Source organism: Apostichopus japonicus, chromosome 15 (genome assembly GCF_037975245.1).
Source record: "Apostichopus japonicus isolate 1M-3 chromosome 15, ASM3797524v1, whole genome shotgun sequence".
Taxonomy (NCBI): domain Eukaryota; kingdom Metazoa; phylum Echinodermata; class Holothuroidea; order Aspidochirotida; family Stichopodidae; genus Apostichopus; species Apostichopus japonicus.
The window spans coordinates 27375044-27401695 of record NC_092575.1 but is presented as its reverse complement, the minus strand read 5'-3'; the positions used below and the strand labels follow the sequence as shown (position 1 = coordinate 27401695).

General features: G+C 36.1%; 3 protein-coding genes across 8 annotated transcripts in view; all 3 read right to left on the bottom strand.

Annotated features, from left to right (window-relative positions):
* Window positions 1-26652, bottom strand: part of LOC139981250 (uncharacterized) — a 164710-nt gene that overhangs the window by 27851 nt on the left and 110207 nt on the right. For 4 of the 5 annotated variants that reach the window (XM_071993483.1, XM_071993481.1, XM_071993485.1 and 1 more), the window contains exon 1: window positions 4104-4401. The exons of the other annotated variant lie outside the window; for it this stretch is intronic. The gene's annotated coding sequence lies outside the window, so the exon portion shown is untranslated. Of the gene's footprint in view, window positions 1-4103; window positions 4402-26652 lie in introns of those variants that run through there. 5 annotated transcript variants of the gene reach the window in all.
* Window positions 14923-26652, bottom strand: part of LOC139981265 (uncharacterized) — a 155251-nt gene continuing 143521 nt past the window's right edge. For both annotated transcript variants that reach the window (XM_071993507.1, XM_071993508.1), the window contains exon 8: window positions 14923-16588. In XM_071993507.1, coding sequence (XP_071849608.1) covers window positions 16287-16588 — 302 coding nt within the window. In that variant the 3' untranslated portion in view covers window positions 14923-16286. The remainder of the gene's footprint in view (window positions 16589-26652) is intronic.
* Window positions 17169-26652, bottom strand: part of LOC139981354 (uncharacterized) — a 125035-nt gene continuing 115551 nt past the window's right edge. Inside the window, exons 12-20 of the mRNA XM_071993692.1 lie at window positions 24565-24717; window positions 23784-23844; window positions 22746-23062; window positions 22212-22389; window positions 21420-21743; window positions 20348-20577; window positions 18654-18797; window positions 17697-17849; window positions 17169-17237 (exon numbers count right to left, since the gene is read on the bottom strand). Coding sequence (XP_071849793.1) covers window positions 17169-17237; window positions 17697-17849; window positions 18654-18797; window positions 20348-20577; window positions 21420-21743; window positions 22212-22389; window positions 22746-23062; window positions 23784-23844; window positions 24565-24717 — 1629 coding nt within the window. The remainder of the gene's footprint in view (window positions 17238-17696; window positions 17850-18653; window positions 18798-20347; window positions 20578-21419; window positions 21744-22211; window positions 22390-22745; window positions 23063-23783; window positions 23845-24564; window positions 24718-26652) is intronic.

Below are 26652 nucleotides of genomic sequence, written 5' to 3'. Positions count from 1 at the left end.
TCTCAATGTGAAGAAAAATGCTGCTAGAATGTGGACTTTGATTAGGCATTTGCCTATTATGTTGGCTGACCTAATACCTTATAAAAAAATATATATATATGGGAGTATTGCTAGTCCTAACAGACATAGTTATTGTTTTGCGCGTCTCATTGACCGGGGTTTTGCTCCAGTAATCTCTAATGAGATGATATCAATACTAGAACGTGTAATAGCAGATCACTTCTTGCTGTCAAACAGCTGTTCATGAGGAGAGAGTGAAACAAAACTGTTGCATTATCCAGATCAAATACTGAAATATGTGCCACTGAAAATATCTGGTGTATGAGGTTTGAAACACCAAGACTTTAAATATACTGTCAATGGGTCCAAATATTTCAACAATACTTGCTTTACAGTTGCCAGCACAGTTCAAATGAAACAGGCATGTTTTCTGTTTGATGAAATATTCTTGAAATCAGAAGTTGAAATTGAAATTGATTTGACTAACACTTGTTTAAACGCAGATGGACAGCATTAAAAACAATAATGTTAATGAATTTGAAGTGTGTCACACAGTGCAGGTTTGTAGGCTGTGAGAGAGAGGGGGGGGGGGGGGGGAGTGGTAGTTAATATGGATTCGGGACAATGTGAGTGAACTGTTCATCATTGGCCTCACTAGTGTGTTGCAAGCAATAGGGAATGATATATGATTTATTGTTGAAACGTATTCAAGCCAGCATATTTCAAAGGTAAGCTCATACAGATAAATTAAAGCCAAGTTTCTGCCGTATAGAAATTGACTGTTTAAAAGCTTGTTACCCTTTAAGTGCTTCCAAAGTTCCGGATGGTCGCTTTGTGGTACCAAAGCATTGTATATATTCTGATTGAATCAATCTCTTTTTAGATTTTGCACAAGCAAATTGGCACTGATTTATTCTTAAAATTTTCAGCAGATGTGAGGAGTAACTGGTAATTAGTTTTGCATATCACAAGTACTAGTTGAATTTGGTCAATCTAGGAAGGTCATTGATATAGAATATGCATTAGCTAGTGAATCAATATATTACGCACTGCGTGTTATCATGAACTTCTCGTTTTCTGTGTGTAATATATCTCACTTCATTAAAAAGTTGTACAAACATCATACAAAAAGCATGGTCTACACCAAGTGAAAAGGCAAAAAATTATGTTAAGCTTGAACAAGCAAGTACAAGTAGTGTCTGATATTTCATGGAAAATATGTGGTTACCTTACATTTAACTTCGCAAAGGCTTACAAACAAACTCACAATGGAGGAACACTATAGTGGGTAGAAAAACATGAGATTCTAAACCACCTTGTGGATTTTCTTTACGTTTGGAAGAAGTATGCAAACATGTAATGAAAATAGAGGTAGCCAAGCAGCTTATCAACAAATATCCACACTCAAGATAGCTTATTTGACTGCTGTAATTGACAACAATATAAAATCAATGAGAATAAATATCCAATCCTGTCATCGCATAATGTAAGTCCAATTAAGGAAAGGCTATTGCTAAAAGTAGCATAATAAAAAACATGTAAGGGTGAAGTAAGTTTTTTTCTGGAAATCCCATCAACTGAAGATGACACTTCCCTTAAAAACACCAAGGAACCAGGAAGAAAGTAATTTCCAAGAAAGATGCAAAACACCTGGTCATGATTGAGACCTTGGTGACCAAAACGTACCCACAAAAGAAGGGTGTATATAGCTACAAAACCACTCATCAGACATATAGTACAGACCTTCCCTACCTTCTTGATAACTGAGGAATTCGACAATGAAATGACCCGTCTAACTGGCGTAGATTGTATATTTTTTAAATCCCTAGATTGGTTAAGAGTATGACCGTACTCGGATGGAACTATGTGAAGAGCGTGAAGTATGGTGACAAGTTTAGTATCAATGATATTTTAATTTTACAATTGGTCCAGCTCCAACCCCCCTCCCCACCCACCCATCGATACACAGGAACACACGCAAATCCATTTACTCATTGTTTTATGAACATCATTCAGTAACAACCTGGTTTAAGAAGGAAAGCAATGATAACTAGTCTTTATTCATTTGAAGGGTACTGATTTTGGTTTTCATCTAAAATTACGATTTCATTTCAATGAACTAAATAACGACTGAGAACTTTCAGCGTTTGAAATTGAATTGGGGAAAACTCATCTATATGAAATTTGTTTACTTGCTCGACACAAAAATTGATAAATTGTTTGTAGGGGTATGTATGTACATTTTTTTCCAAAAAGTTGTTCATATAGGTTAAGTTGGTACATTTATGATCTTGTTAGTAAAGTGATTAAGAATTGGTTATTTGGATTGACTGGTATGTATTTACCCAATCACCATTGTGTTAGTGATTGTCAGATGTCAGAAATTAACAGTGGTCATACAGGGAAACCCTGTCCAATAAAACTGAGTAACAATATATTTAAGTATGAAAACATTTTCACAAGGAGACATTAATATATAAACCACATCTCCAGGTACTTATGTGCTGAGAAACATTCAAAGTTTCTACTTGATTCTGTTATCATAGTCATTGGTATAATAATACAAAATTTACAGTTTTGCCGAATAAGTCTTGCCAAATACATCTGAACTTTATCTACATTTTGTTAACTTTTTATATCAGAATTTTGTCTAGATCTTATCAGTATAACAAAAATTGTGTATTGCTTCTTTTCTTGGTGAAGGTGCTATCGGCGTAAGCAAGTGTTTACAAATTTTATATTTTCATGGTGGGTGAGGGTTAATGTTACTTTTTCACAACAACTGCTTTAAATATGTATAAGTATAAGCTAAGTATGTATATGTATAAGCTTCAGATTGCATTCATCTGATATTGTGGTTCACAGATAGCCCATGGTCCACAGATGTGTGATATTGTTCCTGGTATTGATATGGTGCATATTTATGAGTAAATGGGTTTAATGTATAAGTAGTGAAATAGTGATGTGCCAACTATACATCTAATGTTATCTATAATGATAACAATCGTTTCATTATCATGCACAATTGGCATGACTTAATGTGAAAATACTTGTATCCGCAATATCTCATAAATGGTACACTAGAAGTGTGTGATATATTGGTAAAAAATGAACTCAATTGCTAAGCAGTTAATGTTTTTTAATGCAGCAACCTTTACATACTCTTCTCCCATAATAGTATTCGTAACGATTATGCAAAGCTACATATTCTGTATGTAATGGGGACAGGGTTAGGGTGTAAGTGTGTTTGTATATCAGGTAAGTTTGGCTCTTGTTATGGCTGTGTACACACATTATTCCATGTTTATTCTTGTCATACATGCATATAATCTATATTACTCAAGTACACCCCTGAGTGACGTATCAAGTTGATGACATCACCTGTTAATAAATGGCTGTTTACACGAGGTACCGTATGTCATACTCGTGCTGTCTTATTTAGTCCGTAAACACCCACCTTAATTGACATAAACATGGTGTCAGAAGCTGTGCTATAGCAATCCACTACCCAAGCACAAAATGGAGTGATTGTTTAATGAAAGGACCAAGTCAAGAGTCTTTTCTCGAACGAAACCGAAACCAGCAATTCAGAGTGAACAACGTGATAACACACCACACATTAGCGTTTGAACCAATCAAACAAATTATATGAAGCGCACCAATGTTGAAATAATATAATGTGAAAGAGGACACTGTCATACTGACACGCATCAGAATCTGGTCTTGGTGTCACATTGCTACATGGATTAATATACTGCGCATGCGTGAAAAGGTCATATCAGCTGTCTACATTATTTTGTTGTGCTCTGCCATGGCCACATATGCTGTATACTAGTAGAGTACTAGTACGGTCTACTCGGTATACCACTGCCAAGTTTTTTTTTATTTACAGAACTAAAAACTTGTTTTTCAACTTAGTGGCTTCAGCCTTTTAACTTTACCTCACGTAGCTACGAAATGATCCTTTTTAAAATAAACGTGAAATTAATGATTTTGGCCTCATCAAAAATTCGTTCGGCGTACAATGAATACAAGTTTTTTAAATTAAGGCGGTTTTCTGCAATCTTGGTCGAATTGGTTAAAAGAAAAGTGATATGGGTTACCTTACGTATAGCTTCGTTTGGTCGAATCTGTTAAATGGCAACGGTCTGGTTCGTAAACAATAAAATGGAAGGAACGTACTGTATGTTCAGAAACTCCCGCACAATTGCAACAGGAAATCTCGAGTCAACATTTAAGTCCGCGAGCGTTCGCATTACAGTAATTAAGAAGGCAAGAGGGATTGAAGAATCTCCGATAGGGGGATTATTGTTGAGAACGCACACGTACTTCAAGACCGCAAGGGCGATTAATTCCCTTAGTGTGAACGCTCGCGTACTCGCACTTCAAGTATGGGTACGGTCTTAAATGTGAACCACGCGAAATTGAAGCGAATCAACGGAGCGAAGCGAATCAGCAGGGCGAAGCGAGTCAGCAGAGCAAAGCAAATCAGCGAAGCAAATTTTGGGCAGCCAGCCAAATGTTGTTGTTTATCCCTTGGGAACAGAGTTTGAAATTAATTTGAATTGTCTCATGATAGGATTAGTTAATGTTTTGCGAAAATGGCCACTTAATTTAAGCAAATCAAGGGCTTCTGTTATTACACATTTTATTACAACATATCGTGCAGTATATAGAGTCGTGTTGTATGTGGGTGATTTCATCGACGCCATAACTTTAGGAAAGTAGACTGAGAGTCCGTCTTGATTGTTATAATTCTGATTTGTTTCCAAGAAACATCTCGCCTCCCCCCAGCACTCTTGTTCTTTCTCAATTTTCTTCCCAACTTCTTTCAAACATACATATAACCATCAAAATTGTCCACTGTGACCTCGGGTCAAGAAGGTGATTGGACAACGATTATAACAGGAATAAGGCGAATACACTTTACGTACACTATCTCTGAGGTTTTGAAATTACTATACGACAATAGGGTGGGGAGGTAGAGAGGCATGTATTTTCAGCGAGCATGCAATACTTGGAAGCCTCTTGGTTGCTCCACTTAATCTTGAAAAAATATCAAAATCCAAAAGAAAATTTCCTGTTCTGTTTTTACTGTTCCTTTTAAAGGCCCGCAGGCTAAACCTCCTTCTGCTCGGGCCTGTATCGTCGGCATGCAAACCCTGAGTGCTAGGTGTGATCATTAATTTGCAAAGAGTCATGACAAATTGAAGTCCTTCATCCATTCAATGTTAGAAGCAAATTCAGTGCAATATCTCCCTAGTGACATATATAGCATATGTTGCTCAAAATTGAGTCCTGAGAGCCTGGAATGGGCTCACTCCAGGTCTGAGAGGATAACATAATGCAAAACTTAGTTGTTTGTTGTATGTGGGGTAGTGGGGGAAGTCCTAGACAAATAATGGGGCAAATCCGACCCAGTCACTGACATTACATATTAGTTCATCTCTCAGTGATATTCGAATAACTCCTCAGACTAAGTCATGTGTATGTAGTTAGCCTAGGCCTACGTATTCTCTTATTCTCAGTTCATAGCAACAGAATGGCATAATATTACTCATTCCACTCATTCTTCGTAAAAGCTCTGCTTCTTCAGTCCTCCTCCACCTCCTTGTTATTTTATTAATCATTGTATTTATATGACGTGGAAATAAATCAAACTCAAGCTCAATAAGTGTGTGGGTCAAGAGGTGACAAGCCTTCTAGACCTTCTGTAAGTTAGAAGGTATTACTAAACTAAATACTTAACTTCACACGCTCAAGCGTGTTGTTCATCTATTCAAAGTGCAGCACGGCGCACTGAAGATTTTTTTTATAGTATTATTGCTCGAACTTACCATAAAATCTTATAGTTTTATTTTTAAAATTCATGAGAACACATTTAATCAACGTAACATGTGAGTAACTTGGCAGACTGCCTAAAAATTGTTGGTTAAAATTCCTGAACGAAACTTGCTTCAATTTGGAGCTTTACTGTGACAATCCGTGTAAAATTGTGTGTACTTGTATACAGCGATATGGTTTTGAAAAGTTCCGGGTTGCCATTTCCTTTTTGTTTGATCGGTGGCATTCAAAGACTAGATCACACCCTAATGTCTATACGTCAATTGAAAGGTCAGCGTAACTTGCTGCATAGACAATTTTAAGTTCATTCAACTAATCACATTTCAAGTTATTTTAATTTATTTTGGATACGTTTTCCCAACTAGCAAATTGTATTTATGGGTAGCAAGAAGTTATTGCAAAGAACTTCTAGACATGACAAGTTATGACAAAAGAGTAAGACTTGTTGAATGAACAATAGCTTTTAAGTCTACCACTCAGGTCCTTCTTCAGTTTTCATTACCCAAGTACTAAAGTGGTTTAGTATGATTAACTATACTGGTGACTAGTTGAAGCAACATAGAAATGTCTATGCAACAAGTTATCTCGGCTTTTTCAAGTTAAGTGAACTGAGCATTCAAGTTATTACAACAAGGCTGTTTGAGTTTTATAAAAAAAAATTCTTCCAAATAAATCGACAGAAAAAAACACATTTCTAAAACAAAACTGTTATGTGCACCTCGTAATACTTTAACATAAAAGTGCTAAAACCTGTTTATTTTTTCTTATAAAATATTTACCACATATTTACACAGGCAGGTTTGTAAATTTTATAACTGTATTCCAGTATTAGTTTCACACTTTGTAGACTTCAGATATTTAAGTGATAGTGTTTAAGTGATAAAGATGTTCCTTGATAGATATGAAAGCATGAATAACTAAAACAAAATCCAGATGTGGTGATGAACATGTGGTTGCTCAGCTTCATTGTATCTAAGATAACATGTGCCCTTTATTGATCTTGATCATCGTATCTAACTATTAGAGACAACAAGCTAGAGTGACAATTTACTGACAATTTGGAAAAATTACCAATAAATATATATATGCCTACACCTATGATGAAATATGAACCATGCAGGGCTTCTTCTGCAGGATTTGTAGTTATACACCAATGTCCAAGTTGACGTCAGTGAATGAGTACAACTGTCCCATGGAATCAATTGGGCTGACAAAAATCAAACAGTATATATGCATTCCAAGGTAGAGCAAATGAACAAAGAAAAGTAACACGTAAATTATGCATAGTAGTCATTATAAAATATTGTGTCTGAGTATACAATATTACCCATATCTGTGTTGACTACAGCTATTATCTGATGTCGAGACTATTGGAAGAGACTATTACTTAGTCGACTGCTTGTGAATTTAGCTTCCTTTACTTTTTCTAAAACATGCCAATTCAAACTTAACCAGGTTAAGTTGACTACGTAGAGCATGCTAGTGAAATGTTTTTGAAGCATTGGGACATTAATATTATATGTATTTTCTTGACTTACAAATACATTCATGTGTACGCACTGAAACCCTTTACAAGGTGTACTTACTTTATAAAGAGATGTCCAACTCATAACAAGAGTATTTTTACATTACGTGGTAGCCCATACATGCAATACAGATACACGCCAGGCCTACTCTTTAAATTTACATTAAACTTAACCACATATTGAAAAAGGAAGGTGCTTACTGCATATCAATACGCAGCTGGTACGGTAGAGTATCTCCATAGAGGAACCGAGCATTAGTCTATAGTATAATTATCTAGCCTTTTAGTTTAGAGTATGTAACAAAAGAAGCGATTGGCTGTTACTGAATTGTTGTCAGATATGAGTAAATTGTTGTCGGATGAGGCTGATTATATGCATTATTAAAACATATATTCCTGCACTCTCATTGCTTGAATATTTGTCGGCATAAAATCGAATATATTCTGACATGAAAACGAATATATGCTAGCATAAAATCAAATATATGCTAGCATATAATGAATTATGTGCCGTCATGAAATCGATTATATGCCAGCATTAATTTGAAGATAAGCCAGTTTTAATTCGAATATATGTCTGTATGAATTCACTTTTATGTAGACATAAAAAACTGCCTCCTGATTAGCTCAGAATTAATGTTTGCATAAATGGCATATATGTTAGCATTAAATAGAATTTATGTAACTATTAAATCGAATATATGTCGTCATAAATATCTGAATTTTGACCACTGTGGCAATCCATAAACGTTATGATGTTTAAGAGTCCACACATATGAGAGCCTACAGTACAATCTTTTCCATCTCTACAAGGGACAGCAACGTTACAAATAGTTGCACGGTTCTATGCCCTATAGAAGTAAGTTATTTAAAAAAAATATGATGTGTTTATTGAACACGATAAATGCAAAAATGTTTGCAGACAATGATAGGGACGATTAGCCAAACAATTCACAGGAAATTTGGATACGCGTCATTGACTACTTTTAGCACGAAATTCTTTGTAACGGGAGTGTTGTTAACCTTGAACTTTGCGGTTGATTGTTATCATTTATTTGTTTGAAACAAATTCAATCATCTGTGCAAAGGATTGGAAGAAATGGTGGTTCTTTGGAGAAGACGCGGGTTTTTTTTAAAGAAAGAAAGATATTATTCTAAAAAGTACGAAAACATGTTATTGGTTACCTGCTCAAATCCCGAATCCTGAGTCGTTGTACTCTTGTTTACACAATTTACATGTTGACACTAAGGGTTTTTCCAACTCCCTGGTTTAAAGTTGCAGGTAAAACAGCATGTCTATAAACTGTTTATATGAATGAGGTATTGTTATAACGGAACGCCATTACTCTTTTAGAGATGTGTAACCATTTTCTTTAAAACTTTCCTAGCTTCCAAAATTGTAATAGTTTTGAATTCTTATACATGAACTCATACTTTCATTTGTGGCTTCATCATGTGTTATTCACAGTGTGTTAAAATTTGTTGTATCACAGTGTTGTTGTGTTTAATTATTTCTACCTGGTAAGTTTAAAAAAAGAAAAGAGCACCTACGGTTACAGTTAACCGTTAATCAATGAATCACAGGTAGGGAAGTGTCTGTTGGATAAAGCTTTAATGATTGCCTTACACAACAAACAATAACAATACCACTGAACTGACCTGAACATTGTGGCAACAAACACGTATTTTATGTAGATCCCACCAGTACAGTATACCCACAAAGAAATGTGTAATGTACACTATAGTACTCGAGTACAGTTTTCTGCACTTGGACTTTAGACCAATTCCAATTTGGTATATCATCTTGCTTGGCAGATTTCTTATTTCTGAAGTTTACTCTTTGAGTGTCCAGAAAGAGCACTTCTGTAATGAGTCGATGCAGTCTTACACATTTAGCAACACATACAATGAATATCTTCTTGTTGAAAGCAAATGAAGTGAAGCCAATGCTTTAATTGTTGCTGATATTCGTCATAAGGTAGATTCTTTGGCATAAACGATAGTGACTTTGCAACTGATATAGAGACTGAGTGTATACGGTAATTCTCACAATACAACTCCATTTCAATTAGATCCTTTCATTGTTCAAAGCTGTTTCAAAGTTATGGTTACAAAGATAAAATGGTGATCATAAGATGTCATTTTGATCTGAGTAATACTGGGAAAAGCAGTGTGACGTGACAAACAATATATTCACAATGACACAGGCTGTCCTGAAATGACCATTGACCTCAACAACTGGCTTCTTGTGCTAAATGTGTTACATCAACATACTAAATATGACATCTGTCCTTGTTGAAATATTGTGTAAACAATGGTTTTCACAGTTTGACCCCTGGTGAACTCAAACGACTATGACCTCCGCCGACAACATAAGACTCAATATCACAATATTGGGATTACTAGGCCCCTTTATCATCTACATGGCTGGCTGGTGAATGCTTTATAGCAATCTCAAATTCACAGGTTGGCTACGCAGAAAAATATCAAGACTCTGATTTGCAAAGAATTGTGGCGCCGAACAGTTAATTCTACACACGTACAGAAAATATATCTCCATGAGTAGCATACTTCTCCAAAACAATACGTAAATTTCTCTACTTTGATTCGTTATTTTGAAATTGAACAAGACCGGTAACATTTGGACGAATTTGAGTTAACAACATCTTGCAGAAAAGTTGGAGGCAACGAATGTGAACCGTATTCATCCGCAACGATTCGGCGCTAACTGTACTAATTCAGCGCTTGCAGCATAGGCACTTGTAACGTTATTATTGTACGTATATGGTTGGCCGTGTAAGTGTGTGGCATATAACGTGTTTTGGATGATGACCAACCATGGCCATGAAATCGACCAAGCATATTTTAATAGGCCGGAGAGTTTTTTTGCAAATGATATAGACTAGACATGTACATTCTTTAGATTAATAGGGCACTAGGCCTTTGGTGTTAACTTTCGTAAAATTTCGTCATCTAGCAGCGAGGTAACATTAACGTTAACATGTTGTTCAATTCGACCAATCAGTGTCCAAGACTCTGTGTATTCTCTGTCAAGTTAGAAACAAGCGTGATTCGTAGTTGACAGCTTGGTTGTCCGGTTAATCTGTGATGGTTTTTGTCATCATTTCTTCGTTTATATTGCGGATTTTGAGATGAAACACTGTTAGGTGAGATTTCCTGGCATCTGGCAATCAAGATAAGCACAAAAATAATGTTTTTATTTTATTTTATGGAATCGTGCATCATGATGCAGTGTGATCACTTTGCAATTTTGGAATAGGCTAGCCAGTAATTATGATCATGTATCTGTCAAAATGCCCAAGATCTGGAAAATTTCAAGTATAGGCAATTACCAGTGTAAAAAACTAAGTTGATAACCGAAAATCCCATGATTGTGCGAGCACATATTTTAAGAGGGTTGCCATGTCCGACGTTTGGCATATAAGTGGCATATCATTGCAAGAAAAAAACATTTAGTGCGCGCGAATAATTGCATTGACTTTTGTTTGAGTTATATAAACGGCATATTCGACGCATATGACGACGAGTAATAGAAACATGGAGATAGAAACAAGAGGGCATTGCGCGCGAATCTTGCATTCAAATTTTGTTATCGGGTCCGATTTTTTGTTATAAACAGCTCATTCGCTACAAATGACACCAAATGCCGTGACAAGATACGAAAAACAAACACTATACTGAGTGTGCGGGATCTGGGGAATCTTATCCATGGATTTTAAAATAAATCAATCTTAGATGCAATTTTCTGGCATCTGGGAGTCAATACTAATAGTACACAGAGCAAGGTATTTTTTAAAAACATAATGATACGATAAGGTTAGGATGTGGATTAAGTACACAAAAGATACCATAAATAATATTAGGGTATCGACTACTCATCATTGTACTACTAAACAGATAATCAGATTGTATGAATTTATAGTTAATGATGCTCACTGTGATATTAAACAACAAATACGCCATGCATCATCATAGTCAGATCATCAGATCATCCAGGTAATCAGATAGTATGAACTTATAGTTAATGATGCCCATGAGTTCAAACAACAAATACGGCATGCATCATCAGTAACTGGATTATTTAGCAAAATCCGTCCGGTGTAGCATGTGGCAAATATGTCAATGTTTTTACCATAGTCTAGACGCACATCCAATGGATGTACAAAAGTAGGAGTGCGTTCCTTCGATCTTCACCCATGGTTGACCGATGATGACATTTGATGAACATCAAGATGGAGTTGGCTGGTTCAACACTCGCGCTTGTACAGGTAAATGTAAATAAAATGTTTAGTTCTATCGTGGCATTCGGAAAACAATTGCCAGCTTGGTCACTTGTGAGATTTTCAAGGTTCTTCTTTCAAAGTTGTCGATATCGTGTTATGTTAACCTCTTCAGTAGACCAAAACCCGTGCCACAAACGCAATCCTTGTTTGAATGAGGGAGCGAACGGCATGCGCCTAGGCGCCCTTATTATTCAGTAGAATGTTCTGGCTCTTAGAAAGATCCACGTCGAGATTCTTCGACAGGAGGTAGAAAGTCTTTAATGAGTCACGTGGCCTTCCCACAAACCGATCACACATTTCAGTGATGAGACTGTCAATGAATGGGGTGAATATTCGGTTTTGGCGTTATCAGACTCCACGGCCATCTCCTCGCACTGCCTAAACAATCTCTCAAATTTCTCTTCTCATTTTGCCCTGATGTCTTCACGCTCGATCTTCAGAAGGCCAACATACATAGTCATAGGCACGGATAATGTCCACTGCCGTCCCCGGCAGCTGAGGCGCCAAGCTCTTGTTGTACCCATATATGTAACCGCAAACGGCGAAACATATTATGAAAGTTGAAGATATCAGCTGTGTATGTAATCCCGCTGCTTCGGCCACAGTCTTGGTATGCCGTGTTCGCTTTCTGTTTACCTGAATTGAAGAGAGGCATTTGAGTACAAGTCAGCAAAGATCCTTCAAATCGGCAAAGGCTGTATGCCTTTCAACCCATCTATTCTCACAAAGTGGTTTCATCTTCAGGCTTCCGCAACCCTCGCCTGCCATTTTAGTGACTGCGTTTTCAAGTTTACGCTGGCCTTTCGGGCTAAACTTGAAGAAAACACCCAAAAACTGCATCAAACGAACCATGTTAACAATTTCAATTTCTTTCGAAGCTTGCGACAATGCAAGGTTGAGTTCATGCGAACTACAATTTATGAAGGGTGCCCTGTTATTGTTCGACTTGTCCTGAAACATTTTAGCTGCGCCCTTTTGCTTCCATTCCACATTCCCGGCTCCATCGAAGGTTTTGCGCATTGCATTTCGTTGATACGCAATCTAGAATATTATCAGCAATGTTTTCTCCCCGTATTTCTTCACACTTAAGGAAATCAAGTAGTTCTTTCGATTGATACATCATCTTTACTATAGCGGATAATCACACCAAGCTACTCCCAACTGGATGTGTCCGTAACTTCACCTGCAATGAGACCATAGAATGACCCAGCCTCTTATGCATTCAATTCCGCTAGAATTTTCCCGCGGATGTATTCCAAAACATAGTCTAGTAAATCATTCTGAGTTGTTTCTGGTAGCTGTTTTTCGGCCCGTTTCCAAGTGACTTCTCAATACATCATCTGATATACTAACCGGCTTAATAAGGGGCTGGAAATTTCACATATTCTTGTGCAATTCGTGCTCATTTTTAATGGACATACCATCACGATGGCCCCTCAGAAACTGCACTCAAGCCCATAATGTTCAATGCATCTGCTGATCGACGCCAGGAAAGGTCTGTTTCGAGCGACAGTTGCAGCTACTAGCAGTCGATGACAAAGTTTCGTCTGTTCGGGTGTTCGTGCTCTTCAGTGTAGACAGGAACACCTTCATTTTCGCTGTTGTGCGGATAGCATATCAGACCTTCCAGTTATATCGACATAAATTATTATTCATATTGTTAGGAAATTTTCGTGAAAAATCAAAACTATAACTTTACTGTTGTATAGTAGAACATCATAGTGTTATGAAATAGTAATACTGCCTCTTTGATGTTACCGAAAAACTCCATCGAGACATCTTACAGGCCCCTTATATATTTATCTAGGTCAAGGAATCAGTTTTCCCACGAGAAGTTTTAACTATCTTATTGAATCTTGTTACAGGGCCTTTTCCCAAAATAGATTCCATTGTGTCTGTAGAACATTCGAGAAGGTTCTTCTCACGTGGTATGGAAGTTTCCATAAGAAAGGGGTGGACTTCCAAACTCCCAACCAATCAGGGCAGATCAGTGCTTTCTAGTGATTTTTATATCGTAAGCTAATACAAGATGAGCAGGTTATTGGCTGCCTTCTGATTATGCGCAGAGGGATTTTCGGTAGAGTACGGTATAAAAGGCGGCATGGGTGCGCAAGTTCTTCACTTCGTCACCATTTCATCACCCCTTTGAATTGCGTAATTGACGGAGTCAAATCATTATTTTATTTAATTGGAGAAGAGAATCGACAGAGAAGAAATTATACCGAATCACTAATCAAATCCTATCTTGTCAACTTGTTTTTCTGAGAACTCATTGTTTTCTTCTATCTTCCGTTCGAGACGTCTCCTGAAGAAGCATAAAATACGGCATCAAGATAACCCCAGTACATCTCTCTCGCGAGTCCCGACATAATATTACATGTCGGAGGAGCCGGGCATGTTATAATATTACAATAGGCCTTTATGGGTTGCTTCGTTGGCCTGTTCTATATCAAAAGTAGGTATAAAGGGCCACCTGACAGTAACTTCACATATCACATGAGCGATTCAGGCAAACGTGGGTAATATATAAAAAATTCACAGGGTTAAATTAAAGTGATTTGTCCTTATGGTGAAGAAAGGAATACACGAAGCTGCTGATCTGACGAACCATGAAAGTTTAGGTTTCACTATGCTAACTATGCCAAAAACGTTGCATTTATAAAGAAATAAATGATCGAAAGTATCAGGAAATTTATCAGCTGAACACCCAGGTGGAACAACTTAATATGTACTGTCATGTCCCGGTTGAGAGCAATCGTAAAGTGTCAGTATCATGAACCGATAAAAGGTTAGGAACTGTTGTACTGTCAATACCAGTGCTTTGAAGCATGATATAGAATATGGAAACTGTCCTTACTGGCTGCGCTGAATAAAGATTTCATTCATGTATGCTTTAACTTCGTGCCTCGTGATTTAAACAAGCCAATGAGAGAACGCATTGTAATGCATATTCAGTATCAACAAAGCATTCCTTGCTCGAAAAACAGCTGATCATCGACGTGACTAGCAGACTAGTGACAGCAGTAATAAGTGTGCAAAACATAGCATATGGTCACACATACTACTACACTTGGTATCACAGACATTCGATCATCTTCACAATGTCACTCTAACTAGGGCTAGGCCATATAGCAAACTTTATCAGAACTATGTTTCTGACTAGGCATACTCTAGTTTTCCATCATTATCAAATCAAAGAATAGAAAGAAAGCAGAGAGCAAACCACAAACAAACAACAACAAAATGGAGACAATTATCTGTAAGACAGTCAGTAGGAGGCCACTGTGTATTTTTAATTTTCCACAAATGCAGGATCTGTTAAGTATGCAATATGTGCTAAATCATTATAAATCATATACAACTTCCATTATAAGAGATATACATGGATATTATGATTGAATTACTTAGTAGCACATAGCTAATGTACAAACATCTATCTTCCAATCTGTGTCAAAGTAGTCATCACCAACCCACGTACACCCTCCCTCAAGTACCCAGCAGAGGTTCATGCATATGTTCATTTTGACAAAAGTGTTCACTTAAACAGAATGTTGTAAAGCCACTTTTTCAACACCTCTCACTTCCAACTCTTTTAGGATTGTTTACTTCTGACAGAGGATATTTTCTGCCAATTTTTATATATTCATAAGCCTGTGGAGTTGAACAATCATGTTAATTACACCTGATTGCTAAGAATAAAGTGTTGACTAATCTGCTTCAAATAACATATCCCTTTTGTCCAATATGCTGAATATCCTGTAAAGTATTATGTCCTATTATCCCATTTGCTGAATGTCCTTAGTGCACTTGAAAATTTTCAAACTTTCAATTCTCATCTGAAAACTTTCCTCTATGATAAGTACTTTAATTAGTAGTGGTTTTATTCTGCATTCTTTGTAAAGCGCTTTAAGATATTCCTTATGTAAAGCGATACATAAATGTTTGTTATTACTCTTATTATTATATGGCAAGCCGAGTGGGACAAATCCAGTATAATATATATTAAATTGAATTTATACCAGGATCAAATCTAAATAATCATGGGAACGAATCTTAAACAGATAAGTCTAGGAAAGGAAAAGAACATTTCTGGGAACTAAACCTAAAGACCACGGCACCATTCGGTTTAAACATCACAAACGATGATAAACCAAAATTCCTTTGCAATTACGACGGAATCGGATAAAAATAATTCGACACGGATTAAATAATCCTATTTTCCAAAACTTCTGCTAAATCCTGCAGAAATCAGTAAGTTGCTTTGACTTCACAACCATGCCGACACTCTTCTCTATAAAACCAAACATTGGCTGTTTTACTTCCAATCACTTACCTCATTTAGTTATTGTATCTCACTCGAGATCCAGCCTTTCTCTAAATGCAGCATAGTTGTTTAACAGTTTTTCCTTAAAGGAGAAGAATATTGTATATAGGTAACTCCTTCAGGTGTAATCAATCTTATGGTTAAAATTTATGACTGTAATTAACGGTGTGTACAAAAAGTCTCCTTCCCTCCTTTCAAGTGAAAAAATTCCTGCGTACGGCACTACTGGTGATAGGATCTCACATTATTCACTTTTTGCTTACAATAACGCACAATATGATTTCAGTCATTATTCTGGGCACATTGTTGCTTGAACTACAGGATTCTTCCATCTGAAATCTCTGACAAGTTTCGCACATTCTTCATTTCCTTGTTCTGTTAAGGCATTTTCCAAGTTTGTGATGTTCGTGGGAGATAACAGTGAATTCTTGGTCAGCTTCTCTAACAAAAGAGTTCCTGGTGTTTTGTGCTTCTTGATATCAGTAATTAATTCTTCAGGAAGTTGGAAAATATTTGCCAGCAGGGTAGCTTGATCTACATCAAGATGCTCTGATAAATTCTGCTTTAGCTGATCAAAAGATTTGATGATGGCTGCAAGGTTGAAAGAAGAGGAAATTGTAAATATTTAAACTCATTACTCTACATGAAGTGAATTAAACTGAACCTGTGTCATGCAAACAATATCCAGAAATGTGAAACAACAGTGATGTTTTTCTTACACACGCAGGCAAAACAAACCGTAAAAGCTCAGAGATTTCAATGAAACTAATATAAAATATGATTTAATTCCAGAATGTTTACTTTGAAACAGGTGGTTGAAATCCATTAAGTTTTATTTTCACTGCAGTTAGACGTCAATAGTTTATATACGCAGTCTTTAAGAGTGTTGCTTAGGTGTGAAAACTGACGTTTCCTTAATATCAAATGTTTCAAATAGCTGATAGTTATGTTCCACCTTTTGACATGGCAACTGCATCCTGGACTCCTCTATGCAAAGTAGGATTAGGTGTACAAGTCTCATATGAAAGTCACAGGCAGAATGTAAAATGTTGATGTTCGAAAGGTAAGATTACATGTACACATGTCATATTAAAGGATTCTAAAGCAAATATCAACACTTAACATATGGTCTAAAATTAATTAAAATGCTTTTAATTTGTTAATATTGTAATTACTCACATTCGGGTAACACGAGTTGGAATGGAGATGTGATTTGGTCAATATGTAGTAATTTGTCAATCTGTGAAGAGGAAAAGAAGAGTTAAGCTTGATGATTCTCCTAAAAAAATAGTTTGTGCATATCATACCTCTATAAATTGACATTATGTATCAAACAATGGTTTAGGTGATAATGTTAAAAAACTTAATTAGTACTAACTGTTTTTGATATTTTGTATGTATACATTTGTGATATGAAGATGGCTTGTCATAAGGCATTTTATTGTTGTAAGAAAGTAACATTATATTTAAAACCTGTATAATGGAAATCAGTTCATCAATTTAGACAGACAAAGAAAAGATATTAATAGAAATGCATGACTTATTTAGAGAATGTAAATTAGAGAATGGTAAAAAAAACAGAATAAACGGTAAATATAAAAAGAGTCTCAGTAGCTAAGATAAATCCAGAGTGAAACGTGTAAACTACTTGTGTTCATTTTTTTGTTATTTTTGTTATTTCAAAACAAAATCAAGTTACCTGCAACTGAACGCTAAACTGGAAAAGATTCTTCATGGACATCCCATATCTTGCCTCTATTTCCAGATTGACAGTATCTTTGATCCATTTATTCTGAAGATGGAATTCTACCTTGTGTCTATTCTGTAACCATAGGGTTTCCATAGCAACATCCTTTAAAGTGAAAAATCAAGAGATGTTTAATTATTAATTGATAACAATATTGGGAGCCTTGAACATGATGGTCAAGTTGTTAGGGCAATGGGCTTTTCAATTAAAGAATGCAAGTCCCAGTACTGGTCGACTGAATAGTTATGATATGGTTTTGGGCAAGGACATTAACCTCAATTGCCTGTCTTCATCCAGTTGTATACATTGGCAATTGCAAGGTAATTTGTAAATATAGCTGTGTGCTTGACTTTGACAGCACCCAAGTCCCACAGTAGACACATATATAGTAAACTGAAGTACTTTACGGCCAACTAATGGAACTATGCATACTGAGATTTATGGTCGTTGTAAAGTCATTTGACAAGGTTTTGGCCTTCAGACAAGGCTATAAAATATTAACTTCATCTTCTTTTTGGCACTTATAAGCTTTTAAAAGAATGATTATTCGTATTACCCTAAAAAACCCATAAAAAAACAAAAAAGAGACCATAACAGTTAGACACATTACAACATACTTATATTATCAGTACAAGAACATTCAAGGAGGATGGAATAAAGGACTAGCCCAGAATTAAATCAACTGTATAGACAACTGCAGCTGGGACCATATGACTCCTTTCCATTCACTGAATATCATAGAAATGACAGAAGGAGACAATTTTCAAAATAACATAAATGTTATTTGTATAACAACATATGCTAACACCAAATATATACCACTCAACAGATGCATATGGAACAGGAACTACCTGCTTCCTGTACATGCTATCAACAAATAAATAAGAATATTTAACAAATATTACTAACCACTTTTCTAGGATGTGGGTTACACTGTGAGGTACTGGAGTGAGCACTAACATGTAAAGTTGAAGTCATAGATTTGAGTACAACAGAGACAGGATCATGAATTATGGTTCCCTTTTGCTGGTAGATTTCTTCATTGATAAGACTCTATTAATATAGAAAATGAAACACTTGAATATTATATTATTATTTATGTAAATTTAGTATTAGAATCAATGCCACACTGCTTAGTTGTCTTGTGTATGACCAGGAGGCAATAGCAGCTCCCTATTATGGCCCTCTCTGGGTTGGCCATTGTTTGATAAATGAGGGAAATGTTATTGATATCTAATACACGGAGTGTCTGATAGGATGAATTATCAAAGACCATTAATAGTCTGACAGCCTATGTTCTGAAATACAAATGTTTGCTGTCTGATCTTGGACAAGAAGTCAAGGTGTGTTTACAAATGTGTCTGTAATTACAAAACTTAGTATCAGTTGCATAGCTCCGAACTCTTGAGAAGGCAAATGCTGGTCCATGCCACGAATCGCCGTCCTGGGGGAGGGGGTGTCCCTTTGATTTTTTTTGGGAATCCTGGTGATGCCTACATGTAAAATGGTGGCACTTAGAAAGGCTTTTGTCACCCAGAATTTTCTGAAAAATAAGCATTTTTTTGTGTGTAACATCAATAAATTGAATAGTAGGTGATAATTCATTCTTTCCCGTGGCATGAAAATGTTCGCTGCTCGCCCCAATGAAAAGAAATATAGGCTAATTTGAGGTTCAAATGATGCTTTAAAGGAGGTTTTATACTCTATTATTGTATCTCGTTTTCAGGTCAATCAGAATCTACATGCAATAGAATCGGTTCAGAGTCAAACCCAAATGTCAAAAATGAAACAACATTCCATGACAAATGAGAAACATTATCCATAATTCACTCCCAACCCAGACTTGGTTGTTGTTATCATATAAAAACATTCCATTCTCGAGTTTTTGTTTGCCATAAATTATGCATTTATACACTGTAGGGTGATATAATTACTTTGTCGAAATTATTCCAGTATGAAGTATGTACAGGTGTTGGTAGACTCAAACCGCGAGTTGTTTTGAGGGTAAAAACAATGAGGTAACGCGGAGTAGAAAGTAGATAAAGGCAGTCTGTTTTGCATGGAATGAATGCTAAAGAAATGATGGTTGCTAAGTCAAAATTTGATGCAATTTTTTATGTATACTTGACAATTACAATGCGGGTTTTTCGGACGCTTGCGCGGGTCAGCGGGTTTGGGTGTTAGAATGCGGGTCCAACCAGCGAAACGCGGGTCAGTTGGGAGCTCTGCAGTTGTCAATGACCACCAAAAACAATTTATTGAACATTCAGTTTTGTTCTAGGACATCTGATCAGTGTCTTTTTGACCACTGCAAAATTATAATTTTCAACCAGTTATGACCACAGACAGCTTAACCCAGAATATCTCACATGACCCTTCCATCAACTATGTCATCACAATTTGACTGTCAGAGTGGTTTGTGCCTCTAGGGCATCAAGCTAGAACTTTATCATTTTCATCACTAAATACTGTAGCTATGGTTAACAATGTATCAACCTTGTACAGATCAGTGAATGAACCATGTGTCATTCAGAAAGGTAGATAACTGAAATCCATGAGGCAATAAGCAATACCCACTTTAGCAGATGAAATCTGCTACTTACTTTATGTTCCAGTGAGTCATCATTATGAAACCAAAGATGGATTGTCAATTGATCCCCTGATTCAGAAACTCTGTTTACAATCGGTAAAAGACAAACATGCTTCCTCATCTTGGGTATGAAAGGGACATGAAGACCAATGAGACAGGGTTTCTCAGCTTCAACGGCAAGGTGCTGACTATTCATAGAGCAGCTGAGGTGTTTCTTTTCTAAGCTCCATTTGACAGATTTATCTGAAGAAAATAAAAAAAAAACACATTTGGCTAGAAATGTTTCTAACATTGTGAAAGGTAGAATACCAATCCTATTCTATATCATACAGTAGATGATTTTAAAGGGACAGTCTGGTGGTAGAAAATGAAACACTGCATAAAGAGAACATCAGAGTAGTACAATATCATGTACAGTATCTAATTCTATGTATTGATGCAAGGGCACTAGTTTAAGTAAAAAAGTATAACACAGCTTGAAGGGTATTATTTTCCTTTGGAAATGTTGTATATTTCTCCCTAAAATGTGCAACATTTGAAATGTTTGCTCTCAAGGTACAACTAAAAGAGAAAGGTTCCTTGAAATGGAGATGATTTGTCTGGACATCACCTCCTTCTAGAGATATTGAATTTTTAAATTACACACAACCAGAGGCTAAGTGATTTTCTTGTCAATATCGTGTTTTGTGTACGCAGGAGGTTTCACGATCAAGTGTGACTTTCATTCCAGCTTAACTCTAGCAGTTACGAAGGTTTGGAAGGTTTTCAGGCTTTGACACATATTGACCTCACATAACCTTTTGACCAGCAATAGTACATATGAAGTTCACACAACTGTTCTGAATCATTGTAGTTACAAATTTTTCAGGCTTTGTCCTCTACAGTGAAGCAGGGTTTTTGTATCATTTAATACCACACGCCCAGTGTCAAACAACACCATTATGCACTTTTTGGCCTATCATGTTTACAAGTCAAGAGGTGGTACACACAAGCTCATATACATTCTTCTGTTGATAGTACAAATTTTAATGACTATATTTAATGCTGACTGGAGTACAAAACACAAGACAAAATAGAGAACAGACCTGTTTGTAATACACCAGAGAACACATCAATACCCATCTGGTTGGTTGTAGTAAAAGCACAGTGTGGAATAATCAAGGTGACATGCTTGTGTAAGGTGATGCTTTCTGGACCAAATTTCACAAAGGGGGCCAACCTTAGACTCTTGTTTGAGATAGGTCCTTTAATGACAGGGTCAGTAGAAACCCACAGACTAACAATCCTTCCAGTGTGTAGTGCCCCAGTTGGTACACGCAGGCAAACACCTGCGATAAACATCTCTCCTCCACGCTGATCAAAGTACTGTTCTTTATAAAGATTTGATCCTGGGAACAAAGGAAGTCTCTCTGGAGGAGAAAAGTAACACATTTCATGTATAAAGGAAAGTATTTGTAACTTTCCTAAAACATGTGTTAATTGCATATACTGTTTCAATTCACAATATACAAGTAACCTCTGTAACACAAAACTGCTTCTATTGTCTATATATACAATGATGAAAAATCAAAATATAATTCAATAACATTAGACATGCAATGATTGATGTGATTAATGGAAATATGTATAGAAGAGAAATTTCCATTAATAGCAACAACACTTCTAAAGGTTTATTTACAGCATCTCTATTACATTTCTATTAAGTAGTTACTTCGTGAGTAATATTCCTACGAAAATAAATACAAATGCACTTTCTTCTATTAACACTAAAACAGGCATAAACTGTGGTCCTTGAATGTCATATAAGATTGAGAGTAATTAAATCCGGAAAGAATATAAAAGAAATACCCGTGTAGCTGAAAATAGGGTATCTTTACCATGCTCTTCCTTAGCAATTAGCAACAGCCGTCTTCCCAAGTCCAGTTTTCCATGGGACAATTTCAAGGCTCTTTGGACATCCAGTCTCATGTATCCCTCATGTATCAACATTTTGAAATTTACTGACAACTTTGGTTCCCTTTTTGAAATGATTTCCTGTTTCTCTGGAATCTTTACCTGAAATATTGATGATATATTACAAATCGTTCATAAAATTATATTTTTGTATCATACTTATCATACTGAAGATAGAAAACTAAATATACTGCATTTGATTTAGCTTCAGTGAATATGCAAAACTTGATCTCTAAAAACGTAACTTTGAGTAAGAAAGAAACTGTTACAACTAGTAAAAGGAAGACTTTTCAGACAGACTTTCATGACAACAAAAATAATACTTTTCATATCAGAAATTACACTCTGTACTGGACCTTCTAATATTCTAAGATCTTGATTTTATGCAAAGTGACTTTTGTTTTAATAGCTACAAGCGTAAAGTGTCAAAGTCTTAACAGTGTTTACAAAGCACAAACCATTTTCTTTTTATCTTTCTCTCCTTCATTTTCCTTTTCATTCTTCTCCTGTGATGTATCAATGTACTCCAGCACCAGTCTTGCCACCTTATTAAAGTGAATAGCTTTCAATCCTTGAAACATTCCGATCATTCTGTCTGGCATGATGAGCTCTCTTTCATCCAATATTTTCATCAGCATCTTTCCAGATTCTGCTGCTGTCTGAATTGTTTCATTTTCTGCTGGCTTGAGCTTAAAATACACACCTAGCTTTTGACAATGCTGTTTCTCTAGATGCTTTGCAATGTCTCCTCTCAACTGTTCATATTTGGTTAAGTCTGAAAGTGAGGACATGACATCCACTTTACATTCGAAAAAGTATAGCTAAGACTAGATATCAGTCATATCACATATAAACATTAGAGTGCCTATACTAATTGACTGCCAAGTTTGAACAATGAGCACTGTTCACAGTTAACATGCACAAGTTCACAACTGGCCCACAAGAAGCATGCAACCTGCATGTGGTGGTTTGCATGGAAGTCAACCACTGGTGCGTGCACTCACGAAAATGGTTAAGTATACTGTCCACAACTTATGTGCAACTCTTCAGCTATAAGCCTTGTTCGATAAGTTCTAGTCTTGTATACAACTTTAATTTCATTGTTGCTTTGAGCTATAAATTAGGTAGTGAGAATACTTATTAATAATGAAAGTTTTCAAGTGGGACTTTTTGGGTTCAGCATCAAGATGTAATTTGTTTCAATCAGAAGTTTTTATGTGATTAAAATGTTTCCCCAATACTAAGTTGATATAAGTATCACTCAGGTGTGTCTACTGCTAAAACCAAATGCAACCACCTTTTCTGGTCTATGTAGAAACTCACCATGTTCTCTATGTGTGCTTACTTTTTCATCTCCACTTATACACACTTGCCTGGTTTATGTCTAGGATAATTATCATTCATTTTTTTATGCCAACTACATTTAGATACAGGCCAGGGTGGACTTTCAAAAGTTCACGCATCTGTTCCACTTCAACTTCCACTTGAATACTCACCTGGGTGCAGTCCTCTAAAAAGAATTTCCTGGCTTTCTGGAGATAAGAGAATGTTTTTCACCTGAAGAATTGAACCAAAATATTCATGAGTAATGGGAACTGTAAATGGTAGCATGTTCAACACAAGAGTGCACACCCTGTGAATGATTAGGTTTAATGTAGGAACATAATGTAAACAAATAGGGCTAAAACAGACATGGAACAGCACATCAGACATGTGTGGAATCCAACAGTTAAGGACTGGTTATAACAACATAGCTATTATTAAGGCATTATTCATTAATTGGTACCTAATACCTACAAAACAGTTTCCCATCACTGCACTGACCCGTGCATGTAATAACACACAGGTGTAATTATGTACACTTCTTCAGCAATTCATTGCATTTTGAGTTACTCATTATTTACAAAGCAACATGAAAGAGTCGGCAATACTAGGAAAACAGGATAAAAACCAGAAAAGGGGGGACACCAAAATAACAGTTTAACAAAAGATTAATTTAATTGCAATCATGCATAATACACAACATTAAAAAGATAACGATCCATGAGAGAAGATGCCATGGAATAAACTATAATTCAGTCACAGCACTGACTTTATTCATTGACACAAAAGACTTAGTTTTTATATCAGCTTGACAACAGCTGCAAGACTTCCAACTGGCAGGACATGAATAAACAAAGAAAAGATCATAAGAGAAAAGATGCAACTTAATGTCATGTAATGAAGAGACATTTGAGAACACAAACAACTGGAAGACAATCAGCAGATATAACTCACCTTTGATTGTAGGATAAGGGCTGTCTGGTTCTTTTCATGTTGTGATACTTTTAACTTCACATCAACCATGTCAGTGTCTCCATCGTTGTTTCTTTTAAGTCTGAACTGATGAGAGACTCTAATGGCAGCACAGAGGTGATCAACGTCTACATGCTAGTAGATAAAAGATATTGCCGATCATTGTACTGAGGATGAAAATAATTGTTATGTAGTCAAAGAAATTGTGCCACTTATAAGATATAAGAATTAAGGATATGCTGGTAAGGAACCAAGACATGTAGCTCTTTACAAATCCTAACATTTCATAGGCAGCTAGTGAAGATTGTAATTCAATAACAATTTTTTTGTTTAGATTGTTCCATGGAGTCGGAACCCACTGGGAATATAAGTTATGAATTTTCTGTTATTTTCAATGAGTGTTAGGAGAATTACTAGGCAGGCATGTAATGTTCTTCATCATTCCTGCTCACAGGACAGCCACTAAATCAACATCCCATTCATCATCACCACTCATTATCACCAAAGTGCAGTCATTGTGAGTGAAGCTTATTGTGAAACCAGGTAAAAGAATATATGACCAAATTCTATTTAATAATTCACATACCGGAAGTACAACATATCACAGTAAACGTTATTTTATAGATTCTGGACCGTGGTGGGCTTTTTAACCAGAAACCTAGTAGGTGAAAGGGAGATATTTTAACCACTACAACATTGTGGTCCACTTCAGGAAACCAATCCTTAACTACAGGTATAGTAATGTTAAAAGACAAACTTTAATAGCATTGGTGAATACAAACCTTTGTTGATTCTTCCTTCATTGGTTGGTAACTATCACCGGGTGATGACATCATCAGATCAATGTAAGAAGCACAATCTCTGCCGTCATTCAATGTCCGGGTAACTTGAAATGTTCTATAGTTTCCTAAACTCAGTTTGGACTGGTGGTCATCTAACAGCAACTAAAACATATGAACGTGGCAAAGTAAATACCAAAAAACCACAACCAAGCAGATATTTGATTATGCAAAGAGAGATCAATACTGCTGTAGCAAGTAACATCCTCTTTGTTTCTTTAATTTGCTCACATTACTAATTTTGCATGGTATTATCAAATCCTATACAGGCATGTAGCCAGGAATCTGCCAAGGGAGGGGCGAAATGTAGGCAAACTTTCTAAGGGTAGCGCCACCATGATTGGCGCAAAGCGTACAAGAAAATTTTTGCTGAAAATGCCTCCCAGATTGCTGGAAATGTCACTTTCCATGCATTGTAAGTTGCATCTTAGCATTTTCTCTTTTGAAATTACTAGCAATATCATAAAAACATTAAAAAAATATTTTAAAAATTTGCTCAAGGGGGGGGGGGCGACTGCCCCCTTTGCCCCCCTTGGCTACTCACCTTATCCTATAAATACTTCTTATGCAAATTATGTGAACCATTAAAACTTGGGTCATGTGAATATATTTTGAGGGAAACACATAGTTTTTATGAAAATGAAATTTTGACTGAAGAAATGTGCCCTTAACAAATCATTTCATAATTTGCCAGTGAAAAACAATAAAAGTCAATGTATAGATCATAAAAGAAAGTAACATTGACAGTATCTGACTTACAAATCACAAAAAGAAACAGAACTGACTTCTAAGCTACTACAGATATCACCATGGTAACAGGAGATTATCCTCACCTTGTACTCTTTATCACTGTCCTTACAGAAACAAACAGTTATTAAGACATCATCTTTGACATCAAGTATCCCATCGATAAATGGAACAATACGGAAAATATGCTTCTGTTTTGTTTCTTGGCTGACTAAATTAACAAAGACGTAGCTCAGGATGCCAATATCAAGACTGATCATCTCCGGGTGTAGCTTCCAATCAATAGATTTCTCTTCGGTCCAAGTTATTTCACCTATAGTAAGTAATTTTATACAAAATATATTACTTGGTTATCATTAAGTCTCAATACTTGTTTGCCGATGAATTTCGTTAAAACAAACTTCTGAAGACGATTCGACGTTTTTATTCTAAGTGCATGCTCATTAGGTTGGTTTAATGGAGAAAAGCTGTCTCAATCGAAAGA